The following is a 24,585-nucleotide window of genomic DNA, read 5'->3' on the forward strand; positions in this document are numbered from 1 at the left end:
GCGGCATACTTTTCTTCAACAGAACATTGCTTGGTAATCTAAAAAACAAAGTAAATCTGTGAAAGACAATAGTTCAATCTCCATGCCCTGGTTGCTGTATCTAATTTCTCATATAAAAAGACCAAATCTCTGAACTTGAACTTTTCAACATGAAAGAATTTCACTTAGCTATAACTCTAAGTGCCATCCTACAGGGCAGGGCTGCGCTTGGTCCCGGGTGCTGCCACCAAACCTGATCACAAATGTGAAGGAGGCCCCTGGGAACACCGTAGGCTCAAATGCTAATATTGAGCCAGTGGTGGCTCACGCCTTTAATCTCAGCACTTGGGAGGCAGACAGGAGGATCCCTGTGGGCTTGAGGCCAGCCTGGTCTACAGAGGGAGTTCCCAGGCCAGCCTGAGTTAGATAACCAGGGACTCTGTCTCAAAAACAACAACAACCACAACAAAAACTCTACCTAAAATTAAGTTTACAGAAAGAGGAGAAAGCAGGCTGAACTGGAAGCTGTGGAGTTTGTAACATTTAGGAGAAACATGTTTTCAGAACCCAGGAACCTGGGCTTTGCTGTAACCTCAGAGCTCAGAACCCACCTCGAGGCTTTCAACCAACTCACAACCCAAAACTAAAGAGCCAACACTTGCAAATGACTGAGCAGTCTTGTGAGGACTTTAATGTGTACACCAGTCAGACTGTAGGAGGCAGCTCTACAGTGCGCTTCTGTGGTTCCTGCGCAGCGCCTGCTCTACAGCAAACCCAGCCTGTACTCCACCATCAAGTGTGGCTCGCCCATCAGTTCACTCTGTGATGGATCTGCAAAGAAACAAAAGCAGATTCAGAAGGTAAGTTCCGGGGTCAGCATATGAGCATCTGTGAGAGTCAAAACCAACCCAGTGTGACAACAGGCAGGCTGTTTGAGGCTGGAGCGGACCGGACTGCCAAGGGGCCAAGGGAACTTGCGGTGTGCAATAGAACAATTCTATATCTTGATTGAGGGGACCCAGCTACACGTATTTTTTGTAAAGGACAGAACTGTCCACCTAAAAATGGATCCATCCAATAGCATATCAATCCTATCTCAATATAAGTGACTTAAAAAGAAAAGAACAGGGCTGGAGAGATGGTTCAGCAGTTAAGAACACCAGCTACCCTTCCGGGGGACCCAGGTTCAATTCCCAGAACCCACATGGAGGCTCAGAACTGTCTGTAACTCCCACTGAAGGGGGTCTGGCACCCTCATCACACAGACATACATGTAGGCAAAACACCAATGCATATAAACCTTTTTTTTTTTTTGGACAGGGTTTCTCTGTGTAGCCCTGGCTGTCCTAGAACTTGCTCTGTAGACCAGGCTGGCCTTGAACTCACAGATATTCTCCTGCCTCTGCCTCTTGAATGCTAGGATTAAAGGTGCGTGCCACCACAGCCCAGCTATAAATACATCTTTAAAAAAGAAAGAACAGTTTTCCCCAAAGTCTGGTGCTTCTGGTGGCTTTTCACCTCACTAAGAGCTATTTACATGGCAAATTTTTTTTTTAATGATTTCTTTTATGTGCATTGGTATTACCCCTGCATGTATGTCTGTGTGAGGGTATCAGATCCCCTGGAGCTGGAGTGACTGACAGCTGTGATCGGCCACGTGGGTGCTGGGAATTGAACTCAGGGATGTGGGAGCAAAGGGGGCTTTGGGAAGCAGTGGTGTTTGAGTATGCTCTTTAGTTAACTTTCAGCTCCACCTCGGAAAGCACTGACTCCAAGAGTGTGTCATCACTCTTGCTAAAACAGGAAGCACCCAGCAGCAAGGCATCAGCCCGCAAGTTAGGAGATGTGCCTGAGCTCCCACAAGACACTAGAGGCCTTCCCTGGAACTGAAGTTCACTCACTGTAAAGGGATGAGGGCACTTCGAAAAGCCCAGTTTTAACTTTCCTGGTGCTGTCATAAAATGTGCATAACTGAGTTAGCCAACACTCCCGAAGGAGACCAAGCTGCAGCCCGGGCAGGGTGTAGGGTGAGGGGAGCAGTGAGTGTGCCGGCGGTCACTCACTGATGAACAACAAAGACTTGTTCTTGCTCATCAAGGAAGTGCTACCCAATGAATTAATGCATCGCAGGGTGAGACACCATGGTAGTCCTCAGCTACCCCATCTATGCACACACAGTTCCCAACCAAGGAACACCACCCCAAGTGCACTATCGTGGTCTCACCACGGTGGTCATGAGCTCCCTCAATGGGGGACCTTTGCAGCTAACTTCTACCTCACAGAGAGATGCAGAGAATGAACATAAAAAAGATGTTCTCAAGCTCATTTCAGGATCTTCTGAGACATGAAATTATGTGACATCAGAGCTCTTCCTAAGATGAAGAAATGGCTTTGCATGCATTCTGAGTAAGCACCCAATGTCCGTCTGTGGTCTGTGGGTCCTGCTTTGTCCGGCCCTACTGGCTTTTCAACCCCACCTGACTCCATGCTGCTTCCTACTGGTTTCCAGAACTCTACGAGCCAGTCCCACACACTGTGAACCCTGAAACAAGCACCACACGTCACACTACCAAACACCAGAGTCTACATCAGCGTACAGACTGACAATGACCTTCATGCTTGACACACGGAACTCAAAAGTGACCTGACTGCAATGATTACACCTCAGAGCTTCAAGTGGTCCTGTGCATGCTCTGCCTCTCATGAGCCTGCAGCATCCCCAAAGACAGAGATGCCCACAACAAGCAGCTTTAACGCCCAACTTAAGACGGAGGAGCCGTGGACATGAGGTCCCTTCAGGAACAAAACACCAAATACAAAAGTATCACCTGACCCTCTCTTCACTGCAGGAAGTGCAGTTCAGGGACCATCTGCCATCAGGAAGTCCCCGTCTCTTCTTCATCCAGAAACCCGCAGCAGGCTAACCTGTCAGCTTGCTCCAGAGCAGCTAGCTCAATCCTTCACTAGCCTTAGCTGTCAGATCTCGAGTCTATATTCTCTAGCCTCCTGAAGCTTCCCTCTAGTTTGATCTGAGAAATCAACCTTGCATTACTCCCCAGTCCCTTGTCCCTCCCAGCCCACTATGACTTAAATTCCCCAAATGTGTCACAGTCCACCCTTTCCGGCTTTAGCTCAACATGCAGCTCCTCAGCTGAGGACAGCCAAGGCTCACTGTTTTGTATTCAGAGTAAAAAAATCAGTTTTGCCAGAGCCTTAATATGTCACTGAATTAAGGCTCAAAACTCCCTGCCTTTTTTTTTTTTTTACATGTAAGTACAAAGATTTTTATACAAGTTAATTTTATAACTTATTAATTTTCATTTAAAGCTAAGAATAAATGGACCAAAATGTTGTCTGAGTGGTCTGAGTGTGCCTAGGAACACCAGGTTTTCCAGCATTCGTAAAGTCCCCTCAGGTATCAGCGAAACAAATGTGGTGCAGCTTTGCTGGTTCTCCACTTCCCTGGCACTCTGGGGTGGACCAGGCTGTGCACAGGGCGGGTCTGGAAGAAGCACAGGATGCTGCCTGCATGCACGGCTCTTACTCAGAAGTCCCCCACCTCAGCCACAATACCACTCCCGGGAGAACGTGGTAAAGAATGGCAGGCTCTTCCTTCCCCCTCACTTCCCACCTCAGCACACAGATTACTGGACGGGGTGGACGGGACGGACAGGGGTGGGTTTAAGTTTTAAAGGACGTTTTTTACCCGACTCCTTCCGTTACATGAAAACCAGTCCCACAGACACACACGCCACTGATGGAGCACCCAGGACAGTACTGACATCAGCCTTCCTCTGGACAAGGAACGAGTTACACTGACTGAAAGGCATGAACTCAGAACAACAAACCCTGGAGTTGGTACCATTAAGTCTTATATTAGGGCCATGAATAAATACAAATGCCTGACCAGCCTGATTTCCCTGGGGACAATGACTGCTGTCACCTTGTTCAGTTTAGGGTCCATAAGTGTTGATGTCACTCACCATTAAGAATATCCTCAAAACCAATGGTCTCATCATTACCCCTCAAAATATCCAGGGACAGGTTTGAGCTTGGAAGGAATGGAAGACGCTGAACCTGGGGGAGAAAAGGGCAGCCTTAGAAAAACCGAGGGAAGGTAGACTGCGTGCCATAATCCCCTGCTCTTCCACCCTTTATTTGAAAATTTACTGGCAATTTAGCCAGTGGGGAAAAATAATTCACATTTTAGGTACAGACCGAGTTTTAAAATGTGTTGGCACTGGAACAGTAACTTTTACTAGCTTAGTAACCTGCCATATCTGCCTGTGTTTACTACTACTAACTAACCCACCACGTCTACCTCTGTTCGGGAAAACTTTAGCAGATACCAAGTGATTGTTGTGGGATATTTGTACACTGTGTGAAAATGGATTGCTGATTGGTGTAATAAAGAGCTGAATGGCCAATAGCTAGGCAGGAGGTATAGGTGGGACTTCCGGGCAGATCGAGCTCTGGGAAGAAGAAAGGGCGAGTTGCCAGCCAGACGCAGAGGAAGCAAGGCATGAAGGAGGAGAGGTAAAAGCCATGAGCCACGTGGCAGCATGTAGATGAACAGAAATGGGTTACCTTAAGTTCTAAGAACTAGTTAGAAACAAGCTAAGCTGAGGCCGAGCTTTCGTAATGAATAAGAAGTCTCCGTGCCATTATTTGGGAGCTGGCGAGACAGAGAAAGATTCATTACATGTGTTGAAAAACAAAGCAAACTCCCAGAGCCTAACACCACACCTTACTCAGCACAGAGAGACCAGGTTCCTGAGGAGTCTGAGGTGAGTGAGCATTTCCATGCTGTTCTGCATTGCTTAGAACAAAGGTAAACATAACCTTTTCAACCACAGTGGGAACTGGAAATGCAGGCCAAGCTCAGCTAGGAGGCTTGTAAGCCAATGTGACCTCTTGCCACACACTAAAGGCAGGTGCAGACTGCTAACCGCGTGAAGCATTGGCGAGAGCACGGGCTGTGTGGGAGAAGCCTCTGGATTCCCATTCTGACTATCACTGGCCCAGTCACATAGCTTCGTACTGAGACCGGACCCAGAGGGGGTGTGCTGCAAAGCCTGTACACTGCCACCACAGGCGGCGCTCAGCACACTCAAATGGGGCCAAACTCAGGCTCCAGTCCTGCTGCAGATCATGGCATACTTTACCAAGAGGCCGAGGTAGTCAGCAGTGAATGATGCTAGGACTGAAACCCAGCACCACGTGCAGAGGCGCTTATAGGGAGACCCGCCCTCTCCACTGAGGGAAGACACTCCTCCATTGCCAACAGCCTACAGTGCTGCTTGGTCTTTACAATGTGAAAGACGTCATTCAAAACCAAGAGAGAGGACGCGCAGAAAAGAGGAGGAGGAGGAGGAGGAGGAGGAGGAGGAAGACGCTGTAAATGGAAAAGAGAGCAAAGGGTCTGAGAGACAGTGAGTGCAGAGACAACCGTGCAAAGCAGGGCTTGCAAAACACAGGAAGGGATGGGAAACGGCTCCCTCACTAAGCAAAGCCTTCCGACAAAGGGGTACTAAAAGCTCAGGCCACCCATTTTACTATGTGTCCCTACCCAAGGCAGACAGGAACTAGGGAAGGACGCTAACAGTTCTGTGCAAACACTGTTTGCCGGACTCTTGAGAACAGCCTGTGCTGTTCTGACTGCCTGTCCATTTCACAGCAGCAAGGAGCTGAGAGCTGGCTCAGTGAAGAGCACTGGCTGCTCTCCCAGGGATACCAGGCTCAGAATCTATATGGAGGCTCAGAACAGCTTCTAACTCAGTTCCCAGGGGATCTGGCCCCTGTGATCACTACACACACAGTTCACAGACATATACGCAAACACGCACACACGTAAAGTAAGACTAAATAAGCCTTAAACATCAAATGTGCTTCAGAATGTTACTCTTGAGTGTTGATCACATGGTGCAGTCCACACTGAGAGTCAAGCCATTCTCACTTAAAGCCATGTCAGAGCCACCTTCTTGCAAAGCAGTAGTTAAACCACAGCCTATAAAATCGATGGCACTCACAGCACAGACCACAAGACTCAGGTTTAGCAGGCCACAGAAAGGAAGCCATGGGAGCAGGAAACAAATGCATGAAAGCCCAAAGTAGGAAGCAGGAAGCCAATCCATCAGGCAGGCTGGATTTTTTCCGGAGGACACAGTGAGGCACGCACACAGTGAGGTCTGTTTTCCAGGCTCTCTGGGTGGAGAACAGAGGGCTGAGAGGAGCAGGTAACAGTCACTGCAGGGGAACAGTGGGCAGATCTAGTAAGGACCAGACATCGGGCCGTGATGGAGGCCACCAAGGCTAATGCTCCAATGGCTACCTCAGGCAGAAGCCTGCTCCCCATCAGGACGTGGGAATGACTAGTTACTCTGCCCGGCCCAAGTGAAATCCAGATGCCTGTGGGCCTTCCAACCAGAGAAGCTATAGGTTCACAGGTCAGAACAACTACAGTCAGCAGCACATGAGCAACAGAGGGCAGGCAGGGAACAGAGAGGGAAGAGCAGAGAGGGGCACTTCAGAGAACAGCCCAAAGCAACCACACACAGCTGGACGTGGGTTCAAGTCTTCAAAAATCATAGGGGAAGGAAGGAGCTATGGGGTTAAATGCCACAGGTTCAAGTAAAAATGGGATGAGAAGACGTCTGCACTGTTAAGGAGCCGGAAGACATGGGCACAGAGGAAGAGGAAACAAATGAACAGACACAGGAAACAAAGGCTTCCAGCAGCTGAACCTGTAGAAGCCAACGAGAGACAAGACATCAGCATGAGGAGTGAGGACACACTCCTTTAACCGAAGCACACAGCAGGCACAGGCAGGCAGATCTCTGGGAGTTCAAGGCCAGCAAGGTCTACAAAGCAAGTTCCAGGCCAGTTAGAGTTACACGGTGAGACTCTATCTCAAAACTAATCAATTAATTAGGGATCAATATAATTTTTAAGATGGGATTTGAACATGTGTAACTGCCACTGATGAGCCAAAGCATGCAGAAAGAGAAGCCAGAGGTGTCTGCTGACAACGGGCAGTAGATCCTGGAGGTAGTGTGATTCAGTGGAACCCAGAACACAGGCAGCAGGGGACAGTTCTCACAGGCAGCAGGACATCTACACACAGTGACTCCTTAAGCAACAGGTAACCCAGAGGGCAGAGGAACACAGAGACAGCTACATCTTCAGACACTGTGTCTGTGACATGAAGACATCCGCCATCTAACAAGTCTTCCTCCAGGAAGTAGGAAGCAGGGTCACACGTGACAGAGAAGCAGACCAGGCTGTGAGGGACCAAGGCAAGCAACGTCTAGACAGCCGTCACGAAAGCGCCAGCCCACCAGGACACCCACCTGCTGCACTGCCTTGAACTCCATCTGTAACTTCAGGGGGGCAAACAGACCCTGGATGTTCCTCAGGGTGGAAAAGTTCATCTTGTCTTGGTTGAGCTGGAACTAGAGGGACAGAGCAGTGTAACCCCAGTGCTTGTCACAGATGCCCCAACGCCAGTCTGCAAGCACGACACTGGAACCGGAACAAAGTGCATCTGCTAATCTCTCCCGGATAAATCCCGTAACGTTCCCGTCTGTCCACCTGTGTGAGTGTGTGCACATGTGGTGTGCACATGTGTTCATGGAGATGTAAGCCCGCACAATGAGGCCAGAGGTCAACTCCAGGTCTCTTCGACAACAGTTCCCCATCTTATTTTTTGAGACATGGTCTCTCACTGAACCCGGAGCCTACGAATTCAGTAGGTCGACCAGTGAGTACCAGGGATCTGCCTGTCTCCCGTCCCTCATCCAGAAAAGTTACCCCAAAGGTCTTCTCACGTGGACTCAAACAAGTGCCCATACCTACTTCTATTTCCTAGCAAGGATAAAAAAGAAAGACATAGGTAACATACTCACATTTTTTTCTGATAATTCAAGAGGGTGACTGGGCAAAAGTTCATTTTTCACAGAAGAAAACCTAAAGGGAGAAAACCCAACTATTTAACAGGAGATTCCACATCATTCTCTACCACAGCTCAAAGCTGCAGGTGTAACTGTAGTGTTGGGCATGGGGTGGGCTCAGTGGGTGAGCATCAGCCAGCATGAGGCCCAGGGCATGAGCCCCACCAACACCCCAAAGGCTTTGATTACGCAACAGTAGTGTGCCAGGGAGTTTTCTGGAGGTGAGAACCTTGTTCTCGTAGTGATGGTGCTGCTTAGTACAGGAACAGAAATCTTCATTAAAATACACAGAACTTTAATCCCAGCTCTATGGAGGCAGAGGCAGGCGGACCTCTGTGAGTTCCAGGCCAGCCTGGTCTACAGAGTGAGTTCCAGGCCAGCCTGGTCTACAGAGTGAGTTCCAGGCCAGCCTGGTCTACAGAGTGAGTTCCAGGACAGCCAGGACTGTTACACAGAGAAACCCTGTCTCAAAAAACAACAAACAAGCAAACAAAAACACATAGAACTATGAACAAGAAGACAGTCAGAGTAGAAACGCACCTGCTACAGACAACGGGACTCGAGATTTCAATCACCAGCGAGGTCTTCCAGACACAGACACTAACTCACGTCCTCTGTCTACTGCAATGTTGATAGTAATGCCACCGAAAAACTGCGGTAAAGCTTTGCACATTTTTACATTTAACTAGTCCACTGAGTTTCATTTTTATTTTGATATCTTTCATGGGTTCTCATGTAAGGGTTGGGGATTTAGCTCAGTGGTAGAGCGCTTACCTAGCAAGCGTAAGGCCCTGGGTTCAGTACTCAGCTCAAAAAAAAAAAAAAAAAAAGTCTTCTCATAAAAACATTTTAAAGAATTTGCTCAGCATGCGCTTACTGTCACTGCCACTTGGACATGCTTTTCCTGGGACAGGAGAGAGAAGACTCTTCAGTATGTACTGCCTCTTTTCTGAAGACCTGTCAAAAACGGTTAAGGGACCCACAGCTAGGACCAGACCAGTGGTCACTGTCATGCTAAGTACTGTCTAAGCCAGGGTCTGGGGACAGAAAGACCCTGCAGCAGCCATTCACTGGGCACTGTCTGTGGACAGAAGGTCATCAGAGACAGACCACGGGCACTGTCTATGGACAGAACGTCATCAGAGACAGACCACGGACACTGTCTGTGGACAGAAGGTCATCAGAGACACAGACCACGGACACTGTCTGTGGACAGAACATCATCAGAGACAGACCACGGACACTGTCTGTGGACAGAACGTCATCAGAGACAGACCACGGACACTGTCTGTGGACAGAAGGTCATCAGAGACACAGACCACGGACACTGTCTGTGGACAGAACATCATCAGAGACAGACCACGGACACTGTGGACAGAACGTCATCAGAGACAGACCACGGACACTATGGACAAAACGTCATCAGAGACAGACCACGGACACTGTGGACAGAACGTCATCAGAGACACAGACCACGGACACTGTCTGTGGACAGAACGTCATCAGAGACACAGACCACGGACACTGTGGATGTAGTCTTACTAGCTAATTTGGAAGAAAAGAGGCAACATTACTTTTTTTGTTTTTGTTTGTCGGGTCACAGTTTCACTGCATAGCTCTGGCAATCCTGGAATGCACTTTGTAGACCAGGCTGGCCTTGAACTCAGAGATCCACCTGACTCTACCTCTGACCTCCCCCCCACCCCCGAGTGCTGGGATTAAAGTGTATACTACCACCACCCAGCAAGAAGTAACATTTCATGCTGAAGCAAAAACTCACCAGGATTTGGTTGGCAGCTATCCTATTAATTTCCTTTACAGTTTTATTTATTTTTATTTTGTCTGTGGGTGTTTGCCAGCATGTATGTATGTGCACCTTGTACATGCCTGGTTCCCAAAGAAGCCAGAAGAGTGCACTTGATCCCCTGGAAATGGAGTTCCAGGTGGTTATGAGCCTCCATGTGGTGCTGGGAACTGTCCTCTGTAAGAACAAGTGCTCTTAACCGCTGAGCCATCTCTCCAGCCCTCTGCCTATTAATTTTACTAAAATCAAATTACAGCTCCAATTCAAGAGGCAATATCCTGTGTCTTCTACTACAAATCCAAAAGGGAGTATATATGTGCTCAAACCCAGCACTAGAATGGCACTTTACTGCAGGAAAAGTCAGAATTCAAATGAAGATGTAAACCTTAGAATTTATGGCTATTTCCAGGAAGCCCTATTGATCTTGTATGACTGAGCAGAAAGTGACGTGCCAAGGACAGACTACCGGAAACACGCCTTAACACAAGGAAGTTACAGAAGGAGCACGGGGGTGGGGGTGGGGGTGGGGGTGGGGGTGGGGGTGGGGGGGGGGGTGGGGGTAGGGGCCTGGGAAGAGGCAGCACAGGTGCTCACTAACAGCAGGAAGCACTTACTGTTTCCAGGGAAATCTCCCTTACTCCTCACAGCAAGAGAGGCTGTTAGTCCCGCCATACATGAGAACACTGGGACTGACCAATTAAACAACCCGACAGGAGACATGCTTCCAGGGGTCAGCAGAGCTGGAACCCAAACCAGGCAGCCAGCCGCTGCATAGCATCCTCTTTTCTCTCCCTCCTTTTCTCATTTTTGTTGAAAACAGACTTATTTCATACAAGATCACTATTTCCTCTTCCCTAACTCCTCCCAAACCCTCCTCACCTCGCCACCCACCAAAATCCATGCCATTTCTTTCTTTCTCATTAGAAAACAAACAGGTAAATAATAATAACAACAAACAAACAAACTAGCCTAACCAAAAAAGGAGCTAAAGAAAAGGCATAAGACACACAGACAGACAGACAGACACACATACAGATGCAGAGACACAGAGAGATACACATACAGAGAGACACATACAGACGCAGAGACACAGAGAGATACACATACAGAGAGACAGACAGACATACAGACGTAGAGACACACAGAGAGATACAGACAGACACACAGACAGACAGACACACAGACAGACAGACACACATACAGACGTAGAGACACAGAGAGATACACATACAGACAGACAGACACACATACAGACGCAGACACAGAGAGATACACATACAGAGAGACACACATACAGACGCAGAGACACAGAGAGATACACATACAGAGAGACAGACAGACATACAGACGTAGAGACACACAGAGAGATACAGACAGACACACAGACAGACAGACACACATACAGACATAGAGACACACAGAGAGATACACATACAGAGAGACAGACAGACAGACAGACACACATACAGACGCAGAGACACACAGAGAGATACACATACAGAGAGACACACAGACACACATACAGACGCAGAGACACAAACATTTGTACATACAGAAATCCCACAAAACCCACCACAAACCATAATATAGAAGCAAAAGGCATGTAAGGTTTAAAACAAAAAAAGCCCAGACAAAGCATTAAGAAGCAAACAAACAAAGGAAAATCCTCCAAAATTCCAAGTCTGTTTTGTGTTGGCTGTCTACAGCTGGGCTTGGGGCCTGCGGCTGGGCACGGGGCCTGCCCTCCAGTGTGGTTTATATACACACTCCTACTCCACTGAAGAAAACGCCCCCTTCCTTTCTGAGGGGTTATCCATTGGAGACAGCTTCTGGCTTAGGGATGCGGGCTCTGGTCTACTTCCTGCACTGGGACCCCATCTAGCTTAGACCTGTGCAGGCCCTATGCCTACTGCAGTCTCTGTGAGTTATTATGTGCATCAGTCCTGCTGTGTGCAGGCCTTGTTTCCTTGGTGTGCATCATACTTTAAGAGGAACTTGTGTGTGCATGTGTGTGTGTGCACAGCATACAGGAAGTGCACATGCAGGCCAGAAGTTGACATTAGGTTTTTCTTCTGTTGCTCTCCACCTTATATTCTGAGGCAGGATCTCTCACTGAACAAGAGCTCATCAATTGGCTAGCCTGACCTGGTTTTTACATGGGTGCTGGGGATCTAAACTCAAGTCATACTTACCCAGGCCAGTGTTAATCATCTTAACTGTATTCTAGTTCACCTCTTAATGGTATTCTAGTGTCTTCCTAACAAGTTAATTATTCCAGCAGTTGGTAGCGTAAGGAGGTCAAAGGCTTTTGAGTCATGAGCAGTAAAAAGACTACTATCAAGGGCTAGGGCTATCCATCCCAGTAGTGGAGCACTTACCTCCATTATGACACGTTAGGTTCAATCCCCAATACCAGCCACCTCACCAGAAAACCCCACAGAACCCTACCCATCTTCCTTCAAGGTGCCACACACTAGGAGAACGGCTCCTACTCTGTTGAGATACTTATCCCAATGCAAAGACCATATAGGCCTCTTCCTCTCCACACCCCATGTGAGTGTGTAACGCACTATAGCCCAAATCTAGACATGCATAGCCTTTCAAAGAGTCCCTCGAGAGGAGCCCACAGAAGCATTCATTAGAGCAAGATGCAGCCACAACTCCCCACATACCCTTTGCGGAGGAGATCATGACTCTCAAAAGGCCCACTCGCCGAGAGCTCTGTAACTGGAATACTGTCCTTCAGCTGCGACCCAAGGCCTCTGGCGTTCTACAACACAAAGTAGCACAGCAGTTAAAGACAACAGGTAAGGTCAGTGCCCCCAAGAAGCCGGGATCTACACAGATGGAGCCTTACGTACTGTGGCAGCCAGCCCACAGGTACACAGGTATCCACCTTTGGGGATAGAAGGTCTCCTGCTCTGACTGCTGACTGCCAGCAGGGAAAGCTTATTAAAAAAAAAAAAAAAAAAAAAAAACCAACAAAAAAAACATAGGGGCTGAAGATATGGCTCAGAGGTTCAGAGCACCGACTGCTCTTCCAGAGGTCCTGAGTTCAATTCCCAGCACCACATGGTGGCTCACAACCATCTGTAATGAGATCTGGCGCCCTCTTCTGTATACATAATAAATAAATAAATCTTTAAAAAAAAATAAAGATATGACTATGTAAACAAGCTACAACCAGTCTGAGATGACCGACTAACATATTAATGAAGTGGCAAAATTCAAAGATGGAGTCATATATTTAAAAAAAAACCTAAGTTCTGCCCTAAAATTGATAGTCTTGGAAGGTTTATGGTAAGATCAAGCAGATTCACTTCTCTGGAAAGAGACCTCCCCTTAGGTTTAATGCAGTGTTTAACACAGTGAAGAGGCTGAGGACAGAAACCTGGGAGCACCGCTCCTTAGGACAGATCTAGGAACAATAAAAGACGGAATTAAGACATGACACCTAGGAAAATGAGGGCACAGGAACTAAGAGAAAGGGGGAGGGACTGGTTACTATAAGTAAAAATAAATGCACCTAATTGAAATGCTGTGAAGTTAAAAGCAGCACCTATGGAACTGGAACACTGTCACCTGACATCTAACACCCCTATCTGCTCAGGTACAGAAAAAATGCAAGCCTGTGGGTAACCTGGTGTCCAGTACTGGTCTAGAACTAACTTCCGAGAAAGCAGCTTTTCGATAGACTTAGTTCATTTGAGTATTTTACCTGGCAGCTTGCAGTGGGCATCACCAGCACACACAGACCCCCACCCCGGTCTTGCTTGAGCCTTACCAATCTCCCAATTTCACACAGCAAAGGTTTCCCTAAAAAAACTCAACTTCACCACCAAAACTGCTGAAGACCCCCATCTACGCTTCATTAACATCTGAGAAGTCCAGGGTCCTGAGTTGACAAAGCAAGAGCTGACACTGTTGCCAGGATGCCATGGTGGAAGAGAACCTGCAATCTAACACACTGTCACCTACTCAGTGACTGACTGCCAGCCCAGGGGACTTCCAGGACCAGCCCCATATGAATATAGCTTTCCCAATGCTAAGTGACATCGCTACCCTACATTCTCCTTCTGCTGCTGCTTTAGTGAAAGGTGACCAAGGAAAAAGTTTCTCTATGCACTCTAGAATTGCTGTTGGCATCTTCCCAACGTCCATCTGTAAACTATCAGGACTCTGAAGGTCCTAGTACAGTGTCAGATAAAACTAAGTCTACAAAGAGTTTCTCACACTCCTTTGCAAAGGTTGGCGGGAATGTTGGCCAACACAAGCTTTCTGGGCGTGGGCAGATGGGCTGCAAGGAGTATCAGGTCTGTGCCATGGTGACTCAGGAGTCTGCTCAAAGAGAAACAGAAAGTGGGAAAGGGGAGAGCCAGAAGGGTAGAGAGGGAATCCAAGCACTAACCAATACAGACAAACCAGGAGCAACAACAGCGCCCCAACACATGGCACAGAGAGAGATATTTGTAAACCCAGGCTGAGTTGTATAAACGCAACCTGCCGTCGAGGGCAGAGCTTGGGGGCTCCGGTCACCCCGAGGGAGAGTAGCGGTATCCCAGCACCCACTCAAGGGTCGGCTTTCAGAGGGGCCCTGTGCGTCCGCGCCAACTGGCGGGAAGGGGCGCGCAGGCCTGGGAGGCCCTGGGGACCGAAGCGCGCGGTCCCACGGGAAGCGGCACCACCCGAGAGCGCGCAGTCGCGGTCATGCCCACGCTAGACACCCTTCGAGAGCGCGCAGCCTGGCTCATCCTCGAACCAGGCACCCGCCAGGACCGCGCAGCCGCGATCGTGCCCGCGCCACGGACACCCGCCGCGATCACAGGCGTTTGCGCTCACTCACCATCTTGGAAACCGCTCTGCGAAAGCTTCTAAACCCGCTCTAGTCGGCCGGCCAAGCTGCTCACTTCCGTTTCCGGGGCCGAGCCCCCACCACATCCGCCGGAAGTGCGTCCGTCCGGCCAGGAAGGAAAGAGGACGTGGGAGGAGTAGGGAGTCTCTCTTTGCCGGGGCTCCCACGCTTGCGATCCCGGGGGAGCGAGGGCCAAGGACGCAGCTAGGGTGTGCACTGGGCCTGGGCTCGCGTGGACGGTTCGGGATTGGCGTGTGCAGATGCACAGACTTCCCAGAGGCCATGCAAAGAGGTCGGGCGTGATTTGCCCAAAGTTCTGCTGGTGAAGCAAAAGTCGGACAAGAGGCTTTTACATTTTTATAAGCCGAAGATCCAAGGCTTGGTGTGTGTAGAACCCAAAGAAAGGAGCAAGCTAGTGTGGTCGCTGAGCTACAGCCGCCGATGGACTCCAGGGGTCAGGGGTGTGGGTATTATTGAACTTGGGGGCGGGGTGGGGTCATAATCTTTGTCCCAAGTCAAGCCCAGCCACCCGACCTCAATAAGCCAGTTAAAAGCGGAAGGCAGAAAAAGGGATATTTAGTGAATGCGGCCACACTGGGAAGACCACAAAGACTTGTGCTCCCTGGGACTAAATCCTTTTTTCAATAGAATGGGTATGTGTGTAAACAATTTAAGTCAATGTCATCATAGCAAACGCATATTGTAATGGCTCTTAGAACTACATATAAACATGCTGTACATGGGTCATTTCGTAAATCTTTCCATTAAACTTACTAATATCTTTAAAATGTGTCTAGTTGACGGTGTGTATGTGCATCACGTGTGTGCCTGGTGCCCTCACACTCCTTTACAAGGGTAGCAAGCAGTATTTGCCAACCCAAGTCTGGGGATCTGGAACTGGAGTTTCAGATAGATGGTCGTGAGCCGCCCTGTGGGTTCTGTGAGAGCAGCAGGTGCTCTTAACCACTGAGCCATCTCTCCATGCCCCTGGTTTGCATTTACAGTACAGCATGGAGGATAAGGCAGGGCAGGTAGCTAAAGGAGGTCTGGTCACTTGGGTGCTGCAGGCAGAAGCATAGAGAAATAAACACTGTTGTCCTCTGGCTTTAACCTTGGTATTCCATCTGGGACCACAGCCCATGGGATGGTGGTTCCCCGACTCATGGTACATACTTTTTAGTTAAAACTATAGAAATGACCTTGCAGATATGCCCAGACTATGTCTCCTACGTCAGTGGTTCTCAACCTTCCTGATGCTGCAACCCTTTAATACAGTTCCTCATGTTGTGGTGACCCCCTCACACCATAAAATTATTTTCATTGCTACTTCATAACTAATTTTGCTACTGTTAGGAATTGTGTATCTGATGTGACTCCCTCAATGGGGTTGAGATCCACAGGTGGAGAACTGTTAGGTGACTCTAAATCATCTCAAATTGACAATAAAGATTAACTTGAGCCTGGCGGTGGTGGCCCATGCCTTTAATCCCAGCTTTCGGGAGGCAGAAGTTGAATGTGAGTTGAATGGCCAATGGCAAGGCTGGATAGGCAGGGCTGACAGGCAGAGAGAATTATAGAAGGAGAAATCTGGGAGGAGAGGAGAAGTAGCCAGAGAAGGAGGACTCCAGGAACCAGACACCCAGCCACAGCTAGCCGTGGAGTAAGACTGAAAGTAAGATTACAGATGTAAGAAAAGGGAAAAGCCTAAAAGCAAAAGGTAGATGGGATCATTTAAAGTTAAGAAAAGTTGGCAAGAAACAAGCCAAGCTAAGGCCAAACATTTATAACTAAGAATAAGCCTCCATGTTTGATTTATTTGGGAGCTGGGTAGCAGGCCCCCCAAAAGACCAAAAACAACCAACAACAGGAAAATTGTAGCATCTCATGTACAAGGAAATTCCTTTTCTTTTTTATAGTTCCATTGTCCAGTACTGGGGGAAAAAAAATGCTCAGCAAATATCAGGCTTGATTCTATATCACTTGGTGTGTGTAGTCAACAAACCTTAAATGACTGTTTTTGAAATGTTTTCAGTAGTCCACATTGCCCACAAGCTCACTGTGTATCTGAGCATGAGTGTGCACTCTTAATCCTCCTGTCTCTGTCCCTGAATCTGGGACCACAGGCATGGGTCATGGTTCCCATTTTTTTTAAGCTGCAGTTTTGGGGCAGGAGAAAATGAATGATGGTGTGGGCCACTTTGCTGCTTGACAAAGTCCCAGCATTCCAACATTGCAAACCACGCTTCTCCAGCACCTTTTTACTTCCGTTTCTAATGACTCCCAAATATCAATGCCTTTCCCTTTTGGGGAATTTTGTGCAGGCTTTGATAAAGGATAAAAGTGTGTACAATGGTAGCCTCTCTAAGTAAAATAATTCTTTGAAAAATAATCTCTGCCACCACAGGATCAGGAATCCCATTGTGCCTAATTATACCAAGAACAGGAAAGTTAAGAGACTTACTAGACACACCTGATCCCAAGGATGAAACACCTAAAGTCCAGATCCAGAGCCTGAGGCCATTAAGGGCAAGAGTTCAGTTAGTAAGTGCAGAGAAATCGGAATGGTACAGTATAATGAGAAAAGAATAAGATATAGGTCAGGACCTTCCCCTTTGGGAGGGTTACAAGGGGAATGGCCCACACAGTAAGATTAAGAACTAGGAGAGCTAGCCTGCCGAAGGAAGCCTCCAACTTGGTTTCTCACCAAAAAGCTCTTCGTGTAATTCTGGTGGACAACTGCCAGATGTGGGATACCGTTTTTTATGTGTTGTTCAAAAAGGAGGCTCCAGATGCCACCCTAAACAATACATGTCCTTGCCATTCCCCTTGGTTGTCTTGGCAGCCATCCTGATTCACCCTTAGGTTGTGTCAGGGTCCTGTACCCCTCACCCCTATTACCCACCCCCCATCCCCCAGTGACTCCACACATCCTCTTTGGGACCTGAACCCCCCTCAAAGCAAGTCTTTGGCATAATGACTCTGCAGTTAAGAGCACCAGCTACTCTTTCCAAAGACCTATTCACTTTCTAGCACCCACATGGTGGTGGCTCACAAACATCTGTAACTCCATCAGGGGATCTGACACCCTCTTTTGGCCACTATGGACATTGCAAACATCCAAGCCAGAAAGGGGCCATTGGAGAAGGGATGACTAAAAGACACAGTGGGGGTGGTAATATGAAAGCAGGGAAGAGATGGTAAGGTGGGAATGCTTAGATTGACAGATAGGAGGATCGGGGAGACAAGAGGGTGGGGTCTGGATTAACCAAACAGAGGCCGTATGAAAGGGCCATACAGAAACCCTTTATCTTGTAGGTCAATTACAAAGCATAAGCTTAAAAAAAAAAAAAAAGAAAGAAAAAAAGAGTTTGGAGGTATCCTGCATGGCTAGATAAGGCTGCTCTTAAAAATCATGAATGACACTTTATTCGGTCATTTTCTTCACAACTGGAACTCTGGGAATTCAAAATTAACATCCTTGCCTGTGAGCTTCTTATACACACCAGAAAAAGGTTGGACCTTGTGCTCCACGTTGTTCTGCGGGACTTTGTCTAAATGAACCTTCAGGAGCTGGCTGCCATCCAGGTTCATATGTGCCCCAGCCAGTGGGGTTTCAACGGGGGGCGACCCACCTGTGGGAGTGAATGAAAGGAACAGGGGGCACGAGAAACGACAGCAAGACAGGATTCTGATCAAGCTGCAAATTTTATTTCCCTCCGCAAGGCTTACATAGCATAGGAGGGGAGGGGGCAAGAAGGAGGGAAGGGGAAGGGAAATGGAAGGGGTGCAGAACGTGGGAGATGTGCAGATTGTGCAACTGCAAGATGTCGACTAAGGTCAGGGGCCATTTGTTCTGTTGCTAGGCTACCTGACCATGGAATGCTCTTTACGTTTGATTGTCATGGCACCTGACTGTGGAATGTTCTTATCTTTGGGAGTCTCTGGTTAGTAAACAGGTGTTACTGCTCTGAGGAAGGGCAGTGGTCTTATAATTTGTTCTCTGGCCTAGCTAGTACTTTTCCATGGTTCATGTTTGGATCCTGACATCTTGGTCCTTGACACACATGGACCCTCTTCCCCACAGTTTCACTTGGGTAGACCAAGTCCTTGAGGATGACGTCACATACTGCAGTGAGGATGTGGCTTCTGGGGACACTTTTGCTGACTTCTGGGGTGATTTTGCTGGTTTCTGGGGCACTTTTGCTTATTTTTTGGGCAGCTTCTCCGAGTTGGCTTGGGCAGAATTCTCCTCTGAGCAATGAAGACGGAATGCTTCCCACTAAACTTTTTCTACAATTCACCAACCAGCCAGACTTGGATTTTCTGGAAAGACTTCAGCTGAGAAACAGGTACAAAAATTATGATGGCTTTCAGGCCACCACCAACTTCAATTTCCTTGGCCGTGGTGAGATTAAGTTCCCAAGGCTGCGCCTTGAGAACCGAGTTCATCTCCAGCTTGAGCAGCACTGGAGATGCCAGACTCAACAGGCTTCTGGCCAGTGGGTTTCATAATCTTGGCACTGGAGCTGAACATGGCTCGTCCTTACAGGGTGCCGCCTTAGAGAGATGATAACTCAACTTAGAGCAACTTTATACTTCAGCTGACTCAGTTCTGTGTCGCCTATTTGTGACTGTTGATCTCATTCAATCTTTACATGTTTGTTTATTTGTCCAATATAGAATTGCTCACGATTTCATTTTTATGCTTTAGAATTTTTACTGTCGTAGAGTAGCTTTTTTTCCATTGTAAGCTGGAATCCTTTCCTCTTGTGACTCATCTATTCGTTTCTTTTGTTCATTTGGTCGTTGACTTGTCTTTGTTACCTCTAAGTTGGCGATAGTTTTTTTCTGGATTTTGTTTTTGTGCTGGACATTGAACCCACAATCTCAAGCATGCTAAACAGGCCTGAACCACTGAGCTGGATTCGCCAGGCCCCTCGGGGACTGGCTTTTGAGAAAGAAATGTTAGGGAGTTAGATAAAATCCAACCTCTCGGTATCTTGCTTCAGAAGCTTTGAGAGGTTCACGTGTGCATCTGTGTCACGCATTGCGGCAGTGTTTGTGCACAGGTGGCCTCACACACGAGTGAGGTGGAGGTCCAGTTCTGACTGTCCACCAGAATTGTTCTCGTGTGCTCTCTATCGGGAAAGCTGTTGATTTCTCCACTCACCACAGTTCCAGATAGACCAAAAATTCACTCTCAGCGTCTTTCTGTTCTGTTTGTAAGCTTGTCTATCTTGGGGTGAAATACAACTTTGTACTAGCCCCTCATACCTGCTGTGGTGAGACTTGACTTTCTTAGACATCTGATGGACTATCTCGGGGACTTGGGTTTCTCATACAAATGTTGAGTCAGTTACTAAAGTTATTTAGACTCGAGTTGAAGCTACGGAGCTTAGGGTGAAACTGACATCTTTAAAATGGAACTTCCCTGTTCAGGTCATGTGTTTCTCAATCTGCTAGTGTGAATTTGCATGCATTTCAGGAAATTTTGTAGAGTTCTATGTGATATTCTCAAAATATTCTTGTTATATTTATTCCTAGGTGCCTTACACTATATTTAAATGGTGTCCTTTTAAAATTAAAATTTGCATCTCTTTTGGCTGATATACAGAAATGAAGTTGACCTTTCTTCATTCATCATCTACATAGCTGAGTTCTCTCTCTCCCCTCTTTCTTTCTCTGCCCCCGCCCCCCCCAATGTGTGTGTGTGTGTGTGTGTGTGTGTGTGGTACGTTTGTATTTGCACACAAGAGAGTGTGCACATGGGTGCATGCGGGCACCAGTGCCTGTGGCGGCTGGAGATTGCCCTCAGGGGTCTTCATCAGGTTCTCTCCACTGTATTCGCTGAGGCAGAGTCTCATCTGAACACAGACTCCTCAGATTCGGCTAGTTCAGCTGGCCAGCTCACTCTGGGGAGTCCCCTGTCTTCACCTCCTGAGTGCTGGGGCTCCAGCTGTGTCTTCCCACACGTGCTCAGCATTTCTACAGGTCAGGGGGTCCAAGCTCCCATCATCATGTTTGATCAGCAAATGTTTTACTGGCTGAGCTACATCACAACCCTTTCTTATCATTTGTGGAAGATTCCTTGAGTTTTCTACATAGACAACTTTTAAAATAAATAATGATGGTTTGTTTTGTTTTGGTATTTCTTCTCAAGTCTTACAGTCCCTCCTACTTTGACGATGCCTGGACCTTCCGCACAGAGCCATTAGGAGTGGTGAGATTTGCTGTCCTCATCTTGTTCCGAGTTTTTAAAGGAAATTCTTCTAGCTGATTTGTGAAGCATTATATGCACGGGAGATGTTTTTAAAGATACACTTTATTATGTATGTTAAGAAACACCTCCCATCTTTGTTTGACTAAGATGCTTTTGTTTGGTTTATTATAAACAGCTTGTGGGCTTTTCCTGGATGCAAAAAACCAAAGCAAAACTCGTTTTGAAATGACTGTATGTTTTTCCTCATTAAGTTGTTAATGTACGTTTTCTAATGCTTCAATAATCTTCCACTCCTGAAGTAAGCTTTGTCGTTCACATACACATGTACGTGTGTGCGTGTACACACACACACACACACACACACACACACACACACACACACACACACGGGGGGGGGTGGGGGGAGTTGCTGCTATTTTAAGCCTTTGAATCAATAATCAAGATCGGAATTGAATTGTCCTCTTGTCATATGAAGGTCCACAGCTCTCATTAAGTGGCTCAGCAGCAGGTGTGCCTCTTTTCCCAAACTCTGAGGGTTTAGGACTGAAATGATCTGTTCCTGGAATCTTGGGAAACTTGCCTATAAAACTGCCTCCACCCGTGCTTCCTTTGTGGGCACTCTTAACCACTTATAACGCTGTTTCGGTAACGGGGTGATACACGGCTCAGCAGGCGTGAAGGGTTCTTCCTGGACAACAGCCTGTGCAAAGGGCATGGCCAGGCTCCTGGTCCGGGTGCCGTGCCGAGCTGATATTTCCAAGTTCAGAGTTTAAATTTCTTGTCTGTTTTTGCTAAGATGTATGTTTCTGGTGATTTGAAGTTTATTAGGAAATTGTTCATAATGTTTTCTTTTCTGTGTGATCGGTCATTCCTATATTCACTTTTCCATTCTGAAAAGTGTGTGTGTGTGTGCCCTTTCCTTCATCAAAGGGTTTTAGTTTTCTTTCATTCTTTATTATTATTATTATTATTATTATTATTATTAGTCTTTTGAGACAGGATCTCTTTATATAGCACTGGTTGTCCTGGAATTCGCTGTGTAGACCAGGACCAGGCTGGCCTCGAACTCACAGAGACCCACCTGCCTCTGCCTCCCAAGTGCTGAGATTAAAGGCCTGTGCCATCACACCCAGCTTTTATTTTTTAAATTACATTTTATTTATTTGTTTGTGTGTGTGCTATAGGACATATATATGTACAATGTGTGTATATAATATATACATATCTATATCTATATATCAATACAAAATTCTTTTTGGTAATATTTGTTACTATTTAGTATTATTATTGATGCTCTTGCTCCCTGCACAGGGATATGACATTTTGACAATCTCCCCTCTCCATGCTGGGATTCCATCTAGCTTGAGCTCATGCAAGTCTTGTATACGCTGTCACAGACTTGTCACATGCTATAAATTCAAATGTGTAACTGTCCTTCAGTGTTCCATCTGTAAAACACTGTTTTGCTGTGTCACCCACTGCCGCCGCTGGCTCTTATGGCTGTCCTCTCTTCAAAGATGATCCCTGAGCCTTGGGAGGAGGGGTGGGGTGTGTGTGTGTGTGTGTGTGTGTGTGTGTGTGTGTGTGTGTTGTGTGTGTTTGCGTGTTTCTCATTTAGGGATAAGTACTCCAAGCTCTCCTATTCTCTGCATGTTGATAAGTTGTGGAGCCACAGTATTAACCAGTGTCTTAGTTGCTGTTCTGGCTGTGATGAAACACTATAACCAAGGCAACTCATAAAGGAAGGCATTTAATTGAAGGCTTGCTTACAACTTCGGAAGGTTAGTCCAGATCGTCATGGCAGGGAGCATTGGGGTAGGCAGGCAGGCAAGGTGCTATAGCAGTAGCTGAGAGCCCACATTTGATCTGCAAGTTGCTGGCAGAGAGAGAGAGAGAGAGAGAGAGAGAGAGAGAGAGAGAGAGAGAAACGGAGAGGGAGAGGGAGAGAGAAAGTGAGCCTGGGCCTGGAATAGGCTATTGAAACCTTGAAGCCCACTCTCAGTGATTCACCTCCTCCAACAACGTCACACCTAATCTTTCCCAAACAGTTCCACTAACTGGGTACTAAATATTCAAATATATGAGCCTATGGGAGCCATTAGCATTCAGACTACCATAGTCACTATCTACTTCAGAAAGAAGCTTCTGTGATAAGGGTTGAGAGATGCACTCATCTATGAGTATGACAATAAATGTTTAGGACTTGATTTAATACTGTGTCCATCTAGCAGAATAATAGAAGTAGGATCTTCACTAGGGCCTTTGACCTACCTAGCTATGGGTTCTTGGCCCTGTTAATGGTGCCAGACCTGAATTCTGTCTTGAGTGGGCCTTAAATCCAAACAAGAAAGTGGTTGGTTACTCCCACACCACCTGTGCCATTATTTCACCTCGGGCACACCTAGCCTGGCCAGTCACCATTGTCGCTTGCCGGGATCACAGATGGGTATGATCACTTTTCTCCTCTGCTTGTCTGCATAGAACCTGCCAGTGCTATTGAAGCTAGCCAGTAGGGATGAAGCTTCCAGGTCAGTACCAGCTTCATTTCCCCATGTTCTATGACTCAAGTATGTGGTATCCTCAGCAATAGGTCTTACCACTGAGTTCTGGGAAACAACCGAGAACACTGGCAATAGTTTGTAATGTCTGGAGGAGTCTATGGGAACCCACTGATCAACAACTCCAAGAAAGGATAACCCATTCCTTGTACTGGGCCTTTATTTTGATAGACTATAGACTTTTTATAATATCTGGGCCAAGTATTCTCTCCCTGCTACAGTGTAATTCCACTTAAAATTTTCTCATATGACATATATGTATATATTTGAAGAAGCTGGGAGTTAACCTTTTAAGCATGGTGGCTGTGACTCGTAATTGCCATTTGAAAAAAATCCCTGGGTCTTCAGAGTGACAGGAGTATCACTCTTTTGTTATTTCCCTTGCTGACACTCTCACATCTTTGCCATTCATTCTGAAGATGTATTTTAAGATGACATGGTGAGGATGCATTATCTTGTAAGTACAAAGTTATTCTAGTGCAGAAACATAGTTAACTCTAGTAGTTACCAGCTGTAGAGGGTCTGGTTTATGTACATGTATAAAACTTCTCTTGAGTGTCAGTACCTGGGAAAAAGGCATGAAAAGCTCAGCAGCTCTACTAACTGAAGTGCTTGACTCCACACACTCATCTCTATTTCATCTGCACACTGTATTCAAATGTTCTGCACTTAGCATTTGAAAAAGCAACATCACAACTAATCACTCTAGAGTAATGGTTCTCAACCTTGCTAATGTTGTGACCCATTAATACAGTTCCTCATGTGTGGTGATCCCCAACCATAAAATTATTATTTTGTTGTTGTTGTTGGAGCTGAGGACCAAACCCAGGGCCTTGTGCTTGCTAAATCCCCAACCCCTATAAAATTATTTTTGTTGCTACTTCATAACTGTAATTTTGCTACAGCTATGAATCACAATGTAAATGTCTGTGTTTTCCAATAGTCTTAGGCAACCCCTGTGAAAGGGTCATTCGACCCCCAAAAGAGTTGTGACCACAGGTTAAGAACTACTGCTCTAGAGGGAGATTAATATTTACTACAATTTAGATTTATACCAATGAGCTTATTTTTTCATGACATTAATCAACATCCCCATTCCTTTGCTACTTTATTCTTTGGATTTACCAATCATTATTGATTAAAATGTCTAGCATGCTAGCTTCCCGGGATGCAGTGCTTGCAGACCTGTTTCCTGTCCTCATGGGGTTCCAGTTTTGTGGGGC

The 24,585-nt window shown here is 46.9% G+C and overlaps 1 protein-coding gene and 1 pseudogene across 1 annotated transcript; both read right to left on the bottom strand.

The window, feature by feature from the left end:
• Nucleotides 1-644: 644 nt before the first annotated feature.
• On the bottom strand, nt 645-14,657 carry LOC118572147 (proteasome maturation protein). Its single transcript, XM_036171550.1, has 6 exons — nt 14,576-14,657; nt 12,405-12,502; nt 7,884-7,944; nt 7,329-7,430; nt 3,963-4,056; nt 645-810 (listed from the first exon to the last, which is right to left on the bottom strand). The coding sequence occupies exons 1-6, from the start codon at nt 14,576-14,578 to the stop codon at nt 743-745; spliced, it is 426 nt and encodes a 141-aa protein (XP_036027443.1). The 5' UTR covers nt 14,579-14,657; the 3' UTR covers nt 645-742.
• A 3,368-nt stretch (nt 14,658-18,025) lies between these two features.
• On the bottom strand, nt 18,026-19,118 carry LOC118572767 (annotated as a pseudogene).
• Nucleotides 19,119-24,585: the final 5,467 nt, after the last annotated feature.

Source organism: Onychomys torridus, chromosome 22 (genome assembly GCF_903995425.1).
Source record: "Onychomys torridus chromosome 22, mOncTor1.1, whole genome shotgun sequence".
NCBI classification, from domain to species: Eukaryota; Metazoa; Chordata; class Mammalia; order Rodentia; family Cricetidae; genus Onychomys; species Onychomys torridus.